This window comes from Pithys albifrons, chromosome 4 (assembly GCF_047495875.1).
Source record: "Pithys albifrons albifrons isolate INPA30051 chromosome 4, PitAlb_v1, whole genome shotgun sequence".
Taxonomy (NCBI): domain Eukaryota; kingdom Metazoa; phylum Chordata; class Aves; order Passeriformes; family Thamnophilidae; genus Pithys; species Pithys albifrons.
In genome coordinates, this window is record NC_092461.1 from 58235830 (window position 1) to 58250495 (window position 14666).

The window sequence follows — 14666 nt, forward strand, 5'->3', positions numbered from 1 at the left end:
TTTTGTTATGGACCTCACTTGCATATAGAGCTGAGCTCACAGCCCTTCTTCTGGATCAACTTCTGCTGGTTTTTGGCTGTGGGACATCACTTGGCTCTGACATAAAATAGTCTGCATGGGTCAGAAACCTGACTGTTGCAGATCTGGAGCTTTAGGTCTGAAAGAGCAAGTAAATAGTGTCAATTTCATAACTTTAAATCAGAAAACTAATTTTAGAGGTAATTCTCAATCACCTGTCCCGTTCAAAATGGGATCTGATTTAACTTTACATTTCAGCTCCGCAGCTCAGCAGCTACCTTGGTGATTTTGTTTTTCAATAAATCCTATAAATTAATCCTTTTAACCCTGAAAACCAGTGTGTTAGCACTCAGACTCTTGCTGCAGCCATTGATGTATGTACCCGGAGCTATGTTACTCACCTTTCCCCAAATTCCTTCCCCCCCCCCCCCCCCCAATATTGAGTCAGGATTAAGAGTTCATGTGCATATGTGTGTACGTAGTTCTTTTTAATAAACTCAGTGCTACAGGTCACATAATTTATATGGTAATCTTTAAAAATAACCAGCCGAAGCACTGGAAAACACATAGCAGGAGTTAGTCCTATATTAGCAGAGAAATAGGCTTGGTTTATTAATAGCTCTTATTTAAGTCTCATTTCCATGCTTTTATGACTACATTGACCCTTACATGGGCACATGTCAGATAAGTAGAGCAAGAGAAGAGACAAGCCGTTTTTCAGTTCACAGAACCCCAATTCTTTATTAATCACAGCTTGCTCACAATGACATACAGGAAAATAGCACTAATGAAGAGTAGAATATGCAGGCAGCAACCTCCCAGGGGGTAGGGACAACTTCAAAACTGCAGCTATTTTGGGGATGATGTGTTAGGTTTGGTGATACTGTACTTGGCACAAGCACCCTGTCTAGTCATTCCTCCTGCTTCAGCCCTCTTAGTCCTAGATGTCTGTCACTAGGTAGGGTTGGCTAACACTGAAGGGTAAAGGTCATGATGAATGGAAGTCAGCAGTGTCAAAATAAAAAAAAAGGTAACAACTGGCTCATGGGTTCCAGGTGAAATATTCAGTAGCCTCATGTACTATTATGCATGTTAGGTGGTAGCATCAGATAAGTATCATAGATCATGGCACCTACAGATAAAGCCACTTGATGCTATCTATTAGTTGCTCCATCAATAAATTTTCAAGTGGTGAATTAAGCTCACTTTACAATTAGCATTTGTATGGCTGTTTGGCATCATCCAGAATTTGCCATAGCTTGATGGTTACAATGTGCCTCAAACTTGTCTGAAACTGATCCCACTTGCTTGCTTTCATTCTGTTGCACAGCTGGTTTTGCTGTCTCTTACCTTAAAAAGCAGAAGCAACAAATACCCTATGTGGTGATTATACAGCACACTACAGAGTCCTGCAGTGTAAGTTGCATTTGAAAAATCATTTTAAGAGCCTTTTGTCTTGGACAGCTGAATGTAAAGTCACAATACCTGTGATCTAGTCACTGTTTCAATAAAGCTTATTGATGGCAAAGCGGTCTAGGTTATTAGGCAATGACTGGTCTCTAGCACCATAGAACTACTACTGACCTCATGTTGGGTTGGAATGAAAAGTCGCAGGGAACGGAATTAGACGTGAGGTGCTTCAAATGAACAGACCCAGCAAATTCAATTGAGTGGAAATAGACAACATCAGAAGCCTGTTACAGGACATGTAAGATTATGAAATAACTTGCATAATGCAATAATTGTATTTTTTAACAAAAATGTAAATATTTACAAAATAAGATCCAAGTTTTTTAAACATCAAGCAAATCATTCTGCAAAGAGACCGCATCATTTTTGTTTTTATTTTTTGTTTCTTTTTTAAAGTTTTTTATTGAGTTCTTGATTTTTTTTAAACCATGTCATACATTTCCCATACTGATATCGCATGATCCATAATAATATAGGCAGGGGGAGTTTACTAATGGTGGGGATGGGTCACATCCACCATTGCTGTTTTCAGCCAGACAGTTCCACCTGGAGCTCCTTGTTTCTACGGACCTCTGCGGCATGTCTCTCCTAGAAAACATCAAGAAGGGAAAAATCAACCCTTTTTCTCATTGTGCCTGCCCAGCGAGGCTCATGCTGACAACCTGTTTAGGTTATGCCTTTGATGCTTGCACAAAACTTGTTTCACAGCACAACCACTTTTAAAGGATGCAACTGAAAAAGGTGTCATCTACCAGACCAGCTTGAGGCATGTTTGGTGCTTACTTTGTACTCCTGCTCTGGAACTCAGTCTTTTATCTGATACAGCTTTATAATCCCCAGCATCTCAGAGAGTTTCATTTCAAAGGGCCTCATAGAGAGGTGCTGCTTGCAACATAAAATGTGCCATGAGCTCACACCTGCCCTTTGAATTCCTGGATATTAAACTAAATATAGGGAAGGATGAGTGGGAAAATAATTGCCTGCATGTTGTATGTAGAAGAAGTGTTAGTTACTGTGTTATCTGTAGCATTTAGGAACCAGAAGTAAAGGTCCAGGAATTTCATTCCATCAAGATGAGTCAATTTGAATGTCTCAAATATCCTCTTAGTCTGAATGCTGAAGCTACCTGTCTTCTTCATTCTTTCTTTGACCCTGATGATGAAGGGACATGAATACGAAAAATCAATGCTTCTGTCCACTTTCAGTGATACTGTCTTCCCTTTTGCAAGAGTAGTCATAGTTAGTTTAACTTCATTTGAGACAGTGATACTTCTGTGGAAATGGGTCTGTGGTCAGAAACAACAGCTGTGAAATCTATTTAGTAATGTTATACTTGGGGTGTTTATAAAACTGGTATTTTTGGCAGATTCTGAGTTTTAGAGTTTTTGGTTTACAGCTTTCTCCTTTCAACTGTCAGACTATCAGACTTCTACCTCTTGTGTATGATTCCTTAAAAAACTCCCAGAAAACCAGATGGCAAGAACAAAGTGACAGCAGAAGCAAATGTCCATCCTCAGTTCACTTAAATTTAAGACACTGCCTAGGTATTTCCATGCATTAGATGGTCTTTTCTGGTAAAAAAATTATAGAACTCAACAGTTATCTTTTTACTGTCGGAGTTGGACTGTGGATCATAGGCCAAAACAGCTTATTGAATCCACTGAACCTGTAAATCAGTTCTTGAAACAACCACAATTCTGAATGCTACCTTTTATAAGGGACTTGTACTTTGGTGTTCCTATTAAGGGCACCACACTAACGTTATCTCTAATTACAGGAACTTCTAGACACCAATACCTTGGGACATCCACAGTTCTGTGTAAGTTTGGAAGACTTGGGTGCAAATACCTCACTTCTTTTCCTGTATATTCAAGGTTCACTTTTGTGTTGGCAAAAATGTATAGTAATGCAATTTTTAATTACTAGTCAGTACAAATGTTCCAAACTGAGTTACTGTCATCTTTGCTCAGAAGCCTTCCTTGGGTTTCATGCATATATACCGTCATACTTCTGTGGAAACGGGGTGGAATGTTAACATTAACCTAGGACATGGAGATGTTTCAGCTGTCCTTCCCATTTCCTTTTGGACCTTGAGGATGACTAACTGGCCATTCCCTTTGCTTTTGTAAGTTCTGGGATAAGTGCCTGCAAACTAATCTAATGCAAAAATATCAAGTAATCTGGGTGTAGTTCTTAAACTCAAGAATTTTCCTGTTTGCATAGTTACTTTTAACAATATCCTTTGGTTTCTGTTGTTTCTTTCCTACTCTACAGACTTTTGTCTCCATGAAAGACGTAGAAGTGCTTATAAAGATCTTGAATATTTGTGAGAGGTATTTTCTTTCTGTTAGCCAATTTAATAACATATTAGAAAGTTCAGTATTGAGAGCGAGTGATCACTCATGCAGAACTAATTGATTTTTCCTAACATTTCTAAATCTTCATTTGCATGTTTCCCTCTTTTATGAAACGGGGCTTTTGAGAATGGCACACTTGATTGCATGTGGGGTTTGTGAATTCCCTGTTTCCTCTGACTGTAACAAAAATCTCTACAAGAAAATTTATTCTCTTTCTTGTAAGACTTACTGAAGGACAGACCTCTTTTTTTTGTATGTGGAAGAATTTTTCCCCATATTTTTTCCTCTTCCTCCTCTAAGAAATCACAAACTAGAGACAGGGCAACTGTATGATTTGATCAATGGCTTAGAAAATGAAAGCTAGACACAAATGACCTTTCCTTTGTTCACAACCCTTCTTAAAAGCTAGAAAATCAAACTTTCTTTGGAGACAGTCCATCAAAGAGCCATGAAGATTAAGGAGCATCTCTCAGTCTCTCCTGTGAGGAAAGGCTGAGAGATCTGGGACTGTTAAGCTTGGAGACAGCTCAGGGGCATCTAACAAATGTCTATAAATACCTGAATGGAGGGTACACAGAGACAGGCACTTCTCAGTGGTGCCCAATGTCAGGATCAGGGCAAAAACTGAAACACAGGAGGCTTCCCTGAACATCAGGGAACACTTTTTCATTGTGAGGCTGACCAAACACTGGCAAGGATTGCCCAGAAGAGTTGGAGTCTTCATCCTTGGAGATTTGAAAAGCCACCTTGAGAAAGGTCCTGGGCAACCAACTCTAGGGGCCGCACTCGAGTTGGGGAGTTGGATAAGGTGAGCTCCAGAGGACCCTTCCAACCCCAACCATCCTGTGATTGTGTGATTATAGAACTTAGGTCTTTTTCAAAAGTGAGTGGTGGTTTAGATAAGCATCAGGGGCTCTGAGTTAAAAATCGCTCAAGTGTAGCAATGGAGATAGGACTATGCACAACACCTCTGCAAAATGTTGATTGAATTTACCTCTCTAAAGTGAAAAGTGATGGTGTGGTTACCTTCTCTTGGAGACGTTCAATAAGAGCAGCTAAATTAGCTTCACGGTTTTCTTTGATCTGTTCCATTTTCAGTATCAGCTTTTCCTCAGCCATTTTGCTGAAGTTATTGTTCTCCTCCAAAGCTTTTTGAAGCACTTCTCGCTCGTGTTCTCTCTTCTCTGCCAGATGTTTCAGCACCTGGGCCTCCTGGGACTAGAAACAGAGAGACATGTGGCTTAAATAAAATACTCATGTGTAGTAAACCCCATAGGACAACAGTTCACTTAGTTTGGAAACTGTATAAAGTCTGTTGTTTTTTTTTAACATGCACTATTTGGAAAGGTCAATTCTGTGATTAAACCAACTTAGCTTCAGTAACAGGGGCTTAGAGGCTAAATGTGGGGTACAGGCCTGAGGCAGCAGCAGAGATGTGTCCAAAGCATTTCTGTTAACAAGAAATGTTGTCATGTCATGATGACCCATTACTGCCCTGGGTCATCTGGAGTACTACAGTGGTTGCTCACCCTCTGACAGCTGCAGTCTTTTAGCTATGAGCATTTCTTGTGTACAGTTGGTGGATTGAGGGTTGAAGGCACATACAGTGTTAAAAGGGAGATTGCCAATGCAGGAGAGGTGCAATTTTCATCCTAGTTGGACTATTCTTTAATGTACTTGAGTAGTTAATAAGAGGCTTTGAAGTTTACTGTTGTGGAAAACAGGCAGCATCAATTAAAAAAAAGTTTTTCCTCCCCATTATATTTATGTTTGCCTTAATCTCACTTCTTAGGAAGGAAAAAAGGATTTTGTTCTACAGAAAATAACCTAAAAATATTTTAGTTACAAGTATAAATTTTTCAAGGAAGATGAAAACTGTGAGTAGGAATTAAACAGATGCAGCCTATGCTCAATATTGTGTTCTTCTTCTTGGTAAACTCACCTCTCAGAAGCATAAGCTTTGTTATTTATTTTAAATCAAACTACTAGCATGAAACCACTAATCCTAGGGCAGAAGCCAAAAAACTGGCAGCATAAGGCCCATTCTCCAGGCAAGTGTAGTTGAAAAGACAGTTATTTGGAAATGATAAACAGCACTGTACACTAAAATAAATTAGAGGGAGCATTAGAAGCACAGAGAAAAGAGAATTAAATCAGACTACAGGAGGCTAAGCATGTATTACAGTGCATATCACAAGTCACTGTTGCCATTGTTATCCATAAAAAGGAGTTAGTTTAAAGCCTAAAATAAGGGCTTTAACCATTAATTACAATTAGCTGTAATGAATCCTTTTAAATTCTGTCATGTAGCTTTAAATGGAGTGAAAAAGGCTGCAGTTCTTTTATACAAGCAAGTTCCAACTAGGAAGAGAACACAATATTTTAATGAAGGTAAGATGCACATAAAGCCAAACGCACTGATGAGCCAAATTAAGGAGATTCTAGAAAAGGCTGCAAAAGACAGGCAAAACATCTTGAAGCAAGATGTTGGAATAAAACATATCTGGCTTTGAAAGCCTGTATTGGCTTGCTTGGGATTATAGGAGAGAGTCACTCCCATCCATCCTGGCCACTTAATGTATCTGCTTTCACCTTGGGCCTGGCTGCAGTTACAAGCTGATTTCTGATGTCTGGAGCACTTGCTGATGGGAAAGGTCTCCTGAAATGGCTGGTTCCCAACAAAGGCTCTTTCCCATATTATAGCATATGCTGAACAGAGAGTAAGAGAGCAAACATTTTCCATTTCTTTGGCTCTTGTGACAGATAAAAGAAGTTGCAAATGGAAACACACCCCTCCCACCCCCCCCAACCCCCCCGCCCCCCCCCCGAAAGACACAGCAAAAGCAGAGGGAGTTTCTTTGGTGGAGTACGGGAAAAGGATGAGCCAAAGGCAAAAAGAGCTGGGCCAAGAAGGAATTTTGTAGAGTAATTGAAAAACTCAAAAGCCTCACAAGTTTAACAAAAATATAAAAAATTAATAATCATATAATAAAAATAGGTTATTTTGAAGCAAAATATTTGATTCAAGATACTAAGAATTTAACAGTTCTTAACTGTAGGCTATTTCAAAATGTAAAAAAGTTATTTTGAAAGATGTGATGCAATGTAAAACTGAAATAATTAAACATCTGCATCTTGCTTTACCATTTTGGACCAACTTGAATAGCTCAGTGAGACCAGTGCTTGTGAAGTTATTCTGTATTTTCTGTTTAATTTACTTCTCAATGGCAACCTATCATCTACATTTGGAAAAGTTATTTTCATTAAATTTTGTTTGCTGATATGAATCTTTTGAATCCTTTGCTCAAGTGATCTAAAAGTAATGGATAATCTAAGAATCTAATTCCCCTCCTGTTGGGAGTTTGAATAGAAAAGATATAATAAGCCTAACCGTAATGTTCTTTCCCATGAAATGTTTAATAAGTGACTTGTTAATTTGAGAGGCTAACATTTCATAGTGTCTAAATACATATATATATAATGTGTTATAAAATCAGACTTTTTCAGATTTGGAAAACAGACATTTAGAAGGATATATCCTTTCTCCAATAAAAAGTAAGATTTAGTCTATGCATATAAGCAGCATTTTTAAAAAGAGCATTGGCTTTCAACAGGAGGTAGTGAAATGCCTTTGATACTTTGAGGCACTTGTCCATTATTCAGGATTTGGTTTCTTCCATTCAGAGCCTTTGCTTTCTGGAACTATGTGTTATCCTAAATCCAGGAGAATAGTGATAAATTAGAGTTTCATATCAAAGTACACACATTTATGGAGGCTATGCTGGTAGACAATACATTCAAAAGTAATTTATCCACTAATGCATGATAATGAAGAATATCCTTGTACTCTAATTCAGTATTTACTGGATGCAAATTGCATTGACACCAGTAAGAGACTGCATGACAGTTGAACCAGGCATCAGGAACTAACTGCAAACCTTTAATGTGATTTTTCTTTACAATACACCTTAAACAGCATATTGTGAGGTATTTTGAGTAAGGAAAATCACCAGTGCCAATGACTTGTTCAAAATAAAGGGACCCTCCTCCTTGCCACAAAACACCCATGGGGTAGAGTCTCATTTAGACTGGTGTCCCTCTTTCAATGGCATTGTACCCAGCTGCCAGTCTGTTTCCCTGCTGTTCAGACCATTCTGAAATCCCCTTACAACAATTCTGGAAGGCAGCTGGTATGTGTTTGTACTGGATTGTTAATGATTTTCTGTTTCCAATGCATTTGGCAAAAGAACTTGGCCACCCTGTCTGTTCAAAGTCTACTACACATCCAGAAATGGGTAAATGAATGACCATGGATACCCAAGGGAGCTGGGATTAATAGACTCCCTTTGTTGTTTGTCTTGGCTTTTAACTGCTGTGTTTTGGACTCACACAGTTCCACAGTTATTCAGGATTCCAACATACATAGGAAGTTTTTATTTCAAGTTTATTTTCAACATTGAGTAGTTTGAAGTGCTGGAAAGGGTATTTTCAAATCCCTGATAGTCTGTGTTCTAAGATACTTGTAAATGGGTTACAGTAAGAGCATCTTGTACAGCCGTTGTGAGAAAATGAGTAGAAAGGACTGGAAATGGGGTAAAAGATTAAGAAGACTAATAAGGAGAAAAAAGTATGAAACAGTGAAGAAAGAAAAAGGTAATACTCAAGGGGATATTCAGAAGACTTAAATATAACAAGGCATAATAAATGCAACTCCAGCTGCAGCATCTGAAGTTAGATTATAAAGATTATAGAATGTCTTGGATTGGAAGAGACCTTAAAGATCACCTGGTTCCTAACCCTCTGCCATGGGCAGAAACATCTTTCACTAAACAACGTTGCTCAAAGTCTCATCCAGCCCAATCTTGGACACTTTCAGGGATAGGACACCCACAGCTTCTCTGAGCAATCTGTATCAGTGCCTCACCACCCACACAGTATTTTCTCCAACATCTGATCTAAATCTCCCCTCTTTTAGTTTAGAACCATTCCTTCTTGTCCTATCAGTATGTGCCCTTGTAAAAAGTCACTTCCTCTTTTTTATAAGCCTCCTTTAGGTACTGAAAGGCTGCAAAGTAATGTGGAGGAATAAAAATGTTTATTTGTTAATGCTGAAATGTTGCAGAATAACAATACTGAAAAACATTCCTGGTACAGATACCTTTGCTCCTAGAAACATATTTCTGTTCTAAAAGACAGCTAATGCAGGCAGACTTCTATGATGTTCATGTCATATTTTTAAAGGATCATGTGCATCCTCAGTTTTCAGAGATGAATGGTTCAAAAGGAAATCCACATCCCTTACCTAGCTGGCCAGAGACATATGCAGACAATTAAACTCTTCATGAGCAAAATTTTTTATGGACGCCAGCTTTGGAGATAAATACAGTTTTTAATTATTACAGGAAGAAATTTCTCCTTATCTGAGTAACAGGTGCTTTATTTTGTCACATTTATCTTTGTTTGACAGATATATCCAAATATTGAAGTCATTTTTAGAGAGATAAAAGTAACCCCTTATTACTTTTAAGCAAGAAATGGGCTCAGACAATGGTTTTTAAGCCAGGAATTTCAGCTCGAATGCACTCATCTTAGTCACCAGCATCTATACTAGGATGTATCAGGCATATTACTGGTCATGAGAGTTCCCTTTCATAGAATATTCTTTCACTGGGCTGGTTTTTTTTACAATTCAGTTATTCAGAAGAAGTTGCAATAACCCTGGCGTTCTTCAATGTGTTGTGTATTTAAGAAATGCTATTAATGGAGCAGAATGTGAAGACAGGAGTAAAGGCTGCTGCTGCAATCTAAGTGCCAGGGTGAAGTCTAGGCATGGCACCTTGAAGTACTGATGTTTCCACAGGAAGGAACTGTGGCTGGGATTTTTCCATGATAAAGCATGGGAATGGGTTGAAATCAGACTTCACTCAGAAATACCCATATGGCAGGAGAGTCAGAGATATCTGAGCTGTAACCATAGGTGAAGTTCTGCTTCTAGTGGAACTAGATGATACAAAATTTTGTTTATATTTAGATGACGATATTTTTTTTCATCCAGTCTGCCAAAGGGCCCTTGGATCAAAGATGTTACGGAGGTGAAGTGAAAATTCAAGAAAACCCACTTTCTCTTCCTCAGCTGGCACACAGTTGCTGCTTTCAAAGTTGTGACCCAGTGGGGAGAACTAGGAATGTTGGAGCATCTGCCTGATGCTTCCCTAACTGCTCATGAGGCATTTTGTGATCTGCTGCAGGTTGAGGCCTGGCATTTTAAAGTTAATGAAGATCATCAATGTCAAATTGTCTTATGATTCTTCATTAGCGACAGATCCCATGGCAGACTGCAGTGAGAAGCTTTGCTGGCACTGGGCGGTGTGCTCATGACTCCATGTGCTCTGAGACAAACCCTGGTGCCTAACACAAAATCTCCTAGCTGGTAGCAAACATCTTCCTATGGGCACATACTTTCCATATGCTTTCTGGACAAGGAACTGGAAACTGGCTTGCAGTTTTGGCTATCTTTTGTAAACTCTAAGAGTGAAGCACTGTATATGGAAACAGTATGCTGTAAATCAAAATGCAGCAGAAACAGCTGGTTTCAGTGTTGATTACTGGGACCTCTCCAGGAAAAAAACACTTCTTGCTGTATTTCCTCTCTGTACTTGCACAGCAGTAACAAAAAGTGAGATCAGTAGGTAGGCAAGACAGGGGACAACTGTATCAGGCAGTAGCTATCCTCCCTGCCAGCCTGCTTGCCTACGAATTTGATGGAAACTAAAGAGGATTGAGATGGCAGAAGAAAGCTCCACTTTTGCCAGGGAAGGTGTGGATCCTTTCTCTGCCTCACCTCTCACCTGAAGCAGCAGTTTTGTAGGTCCCATGCAATGTCCAGAAGGGAACATTTGTCCCCCAGCTCTTGGCACCCTTGGCAAATCCTTTTTCCCATCAGCCTGCTTTACAGTGTGCTAAAGCATGGATGGCTTTTTCCATGCCAAAGGAGAGATAGATCAAGAATATCAAGAGATTTCTGGCTGTGGGCCTGGGCCAAAGGGGCAGTGGGCTGGGTGCTGAAGCTCAACACAGAGCATGGTCATGATGCCCTGGGCTGGCTCCTGCTGTGAGGATCTTATCTTGTGGCATTTTATAGTGATGGTAGTAAAGACTCATGTAGCTGCAAGTCTATATCCAACAGCATGAAAGTTGAAAAAAACAATAAAAATTACTGTTCTCCTGCATTCTTTGTAGCATTAAGCTTTAGGGATGAGCTTGATTCAATTTCATCCCAATACAAAGCCATTAAAAGAATTTAATTACATACAATTTCTCTCCTATAATCCAAAGTCTAGTAGAAATGCACATCCTTTTAGTGTTTCATTTTAATGCAGTAAGTTGGACATGGGCAATAAAGATATATAGTTTGACATATGCCTCTTGAAGTCTATACCTCAAGGATAACAACAGCCGAACAATGGCCAATGGGTAAAAATTGATAAATGTTAAAAATTCTGTAAGCAAAACTGCTGCATATAATGTCACAGTGCTCTAATATCTTAAGTGAGAAGGATGAAAAGATCTTTCTGCTTATCCACCAGGTGGAAAAATATAGCACACCTATGCTGAAAAAAACAGTGGGATAATAATGGCATGCTGTAGAGCTGATTCTATAAAAGGAAAGGACAAATCTGTAACTAGCCCAAATGAGTCTCACTGTGTGATACAAAAAGCAAATTGCCTCAGGTGAAACTCTCACTTTGGTCTGAGAGTATGAGGTCATGACTGTGAAGTGAGGTAGAGAAAAAGGGGGAGAAAAAGAAAGAAGAGTCCTGTAAAAGCTTGCAAGGAAATAAACAAGAATGATAAAGAGGAAACAGCATAAGTAGGAGACTGCTGAGGTGCATGTACTGCTGCAGATGTTCTCATGAGTTTGAAAATTCATTAATGAACACTGCCTAATTAACAAAGCAGAACCTAATTCCTAAACAGTGTGAAATTCATTAGAGTTTTTTTTCCCAAAAAGGCAATTCTCATCCATTAGTTATACTTGATTTTAATTAGAACTGTGCTGGAAGGACAGGATCTAAAACGGTCATGCCTGACAGCTGTTGTACATAGATTGAAAAGTATGATAAGAGAAGAACTGCTGTGCTGGCTGTCTGCCTGGTTTGTCTAGCAGCAGAGAGTAGAAGTTGCTTCAAACTCTTAGTGAAGTTAGGGCAATCTGCCTGGTTCCTTCCTTGACCTATATATATTTCTAGCTTTCAGCAAGCAGCAAGTTACACATTTTATGACTCAGAGGTTGTGTTCAAATAATAATTTCCTGCAATGTAGTGAACTATCAATTTTGTTATCATCCTTTTGAACTAAATAATGCTTTAATATTCTTTAAACAATCTATGATAGCAAATATACCTTGAATAAACAATACATGAAAAGGTGATTCCTTTTGAAATCACTGTCTCATGATTTCCTTGAGTGTTTCTTCCTCTTTGGATCACGTGAAAAAGAATATAATTATTCTTATTCATCTACTTATTACCATTCATCACTTCGTAGACTTCCATCTGATCTTTTATCTGTTGTCTCTTTCCAAGCTGCAAAGTGGACATTTTAATTTATCTTCTTATGAAAGATCTTCTGTTCCTCTAATTGCTTTTTTGTCCTTCCCTGCACTATACTCTTTTTCAGGCTAAAAGTGAAGCCAATAGTTGAGATGTGAGAGCACCAGGGATTTAAAGAGAGATGTAAAGAAGCTTTTTGCTCTGTTCTTTGTTCCTTTCCAAGCAATTTCTGCTGCAATGCTAATGTGAAGGATCTTGTCTATTAGAAAAACTCAGTTATATGTTCATTCAGAATTAATGTAGTACTAAGGGGAAGAACTGGCAGGTGTCTGTATTGCTATCACTGATTACCAGTCTCTTGCATAATGAGTTTTTCTTTAGGAAGAAATGAACAGTAATGAAATCAATGGAATGAAATCTCTGGAACATTCAATTTATATTTATCACCAAGTATATGCATAATATCAGGCTTTTTCACTGCTGCCATTTCATTCTGTGTCCATTTCTTCAGTATTTGTAGTTGGCACAGAGGAACATCACACACTGAGTTTTGGGGGTATATAATCACTTGTGTGTGTGTGAGCTCATACTTTTCAGCAGGTGCTAGTGCAAATGCATATCCATTAATATAAAATCATGTCCTTTTATTGAAATGAAGACTCTGGCAGAAATATTTCTTTGAGAGAAGCAATAATGTTGATGAGTGTGCATTAGAATCACAGAGTCTTTGTTAGCAAGCCAGCAGAAATGGCAAAAGAGGCAACACTGCAGTGCTCATCTAAATGAATTGTTCAAATATGTGAGAATAGTGAGAATAGTCAGATTTCACTGCAATTCAAAACTGAGGGCCACGTTTTGAGAATCTGTCAGTAATCCAGGTCTACTGACTTCAGTGGACACACATCAAACCCTACACCAGTGTAATTGTTCCACTGGGTTTCTTGGCAGCAACCCTGATCTGATCTGACAGGAGTGAAAGGAGAATGGAACTGCTCTTCTTAGATCTGTTCCATGAGCTATCTGTGGCACAGCTGCTGTCCTTGGATGTCTCCATACATTTTGTCCATATCTGGAAAAGTTCTGTAAAATTCGGTTTTAGTAACAAATCACATTTAAAAATATTTTTAAAAAGATAATTGAAAGCCTTATAGACATATAAACTTGTTTCATTTTCAGATACCTTCCCCCAGGGACTCTATGGGCAGATGGAAGGGGTTCCTAACTCCTATTTAACTGGTGCAAGCTGATTTGCCACAAAAGAACATTGTTCTCCTGGCTGAAGGACACAGAAAGTCCTTATTCTAAGGCTCCTGAGGCTTCTGTCGTTCTCCTTTTCAGTGATAGCGATAACAAAAGGAAACGAATTACCCAGGACAATATATTACCATTCTTGAATTTTCTGTGGTCATTGCAGTCAGTCAGGACTTTCCTGAAATGGTGTAACACAGCACAAATGCTGGACCTATACAGGACACTGATAATTTCTGGACTGGCAATTCAGGCTGGCTATGATGAGTGTCTCATTGGCTTTGCCTGTCATACTCTGACTTAGCTGATCTAGTATTTGGCTTCTTCTTTTTGGAAAAAAAACCCAACAACTTGATCTAGCTCTGATTTAGTGCAAATGAAGATGTTTTCAACACATCAGTCATGATGAAAGCCAAATGAACAGCTAATGGGGACTTCCTGCTGCATTTGTGCCAGCTTTATGAAGAAGGTGCAGGAATTCTTCCAAATGTTATGTGAAAAACTCACCAATTATGGAAAAGGACTTAACCATTATTGATAAGGTCATAAAGCTGGGAAGTCTTAGTCTGTGGAAAACCATACAAGGCCAACTTCCAGCACTACTGAGACTGCTAGAAATGCCTTGTAGTAGCTGTGCTATACTAGTGCTTTCATTCAAATGTGTGTGAATGATCCAGAACATGCTTTATTCAGGACTGATGTTCCTTAATACTGCATAAATAAGACATTTTAGCTGCCACAGGCAGGCCCTGTGAGAAATTCCCATGGGCACTACATTACAAGGAGTCAAGATCTGGTAGCTGAGACAGCAGTTGCTTGAATTGCACATCCATCTCTTAAACTCTGACACCAGAAGAATTGCACTGGTTTTGTGCTACTCATGATGTCCTGAATGAACCACTTACATTGACACAGTAAGCACGTACACTTGAGCCCACCTGCACTCCTGTCCGAAACTATCTGTAATATGTGATGCATACTTCCCCAGCATCAAAGCCAGTGAGGCTTGTTTGCAAGTTAG

The 14666-nt window shown here is 38.9% G+C and overlaps 1 protein-coding gene across 1 annotated transcript in view; it reads right to left on the reverse strand.

Moving 5' to 3' along the window:
• Positions 1-731: 731 nt before the first annotated feature.
• STMN2 (stathmin 2) overlaps positions 732-14666 on the reverse strand; it is a 39209-nt gene continuing 25274 nt past the window's right edge. Inside the window, exons 4-5 of the mRNA XM_071554302.1 lie at positions 4872-5063; positions 732-2076 (exon numbers count right to left, since the gene is read on the reverse strand). Coding sequence (XP_071410403.1) covers positions 2017-2076; positions 4872-5063 — 252 coding nt within the window. The 3' untranslated portion in view covers positions 732-2016. The remainder of the gene's footprint in view (positions 2077-4871; positions 5064-14666) is intronic.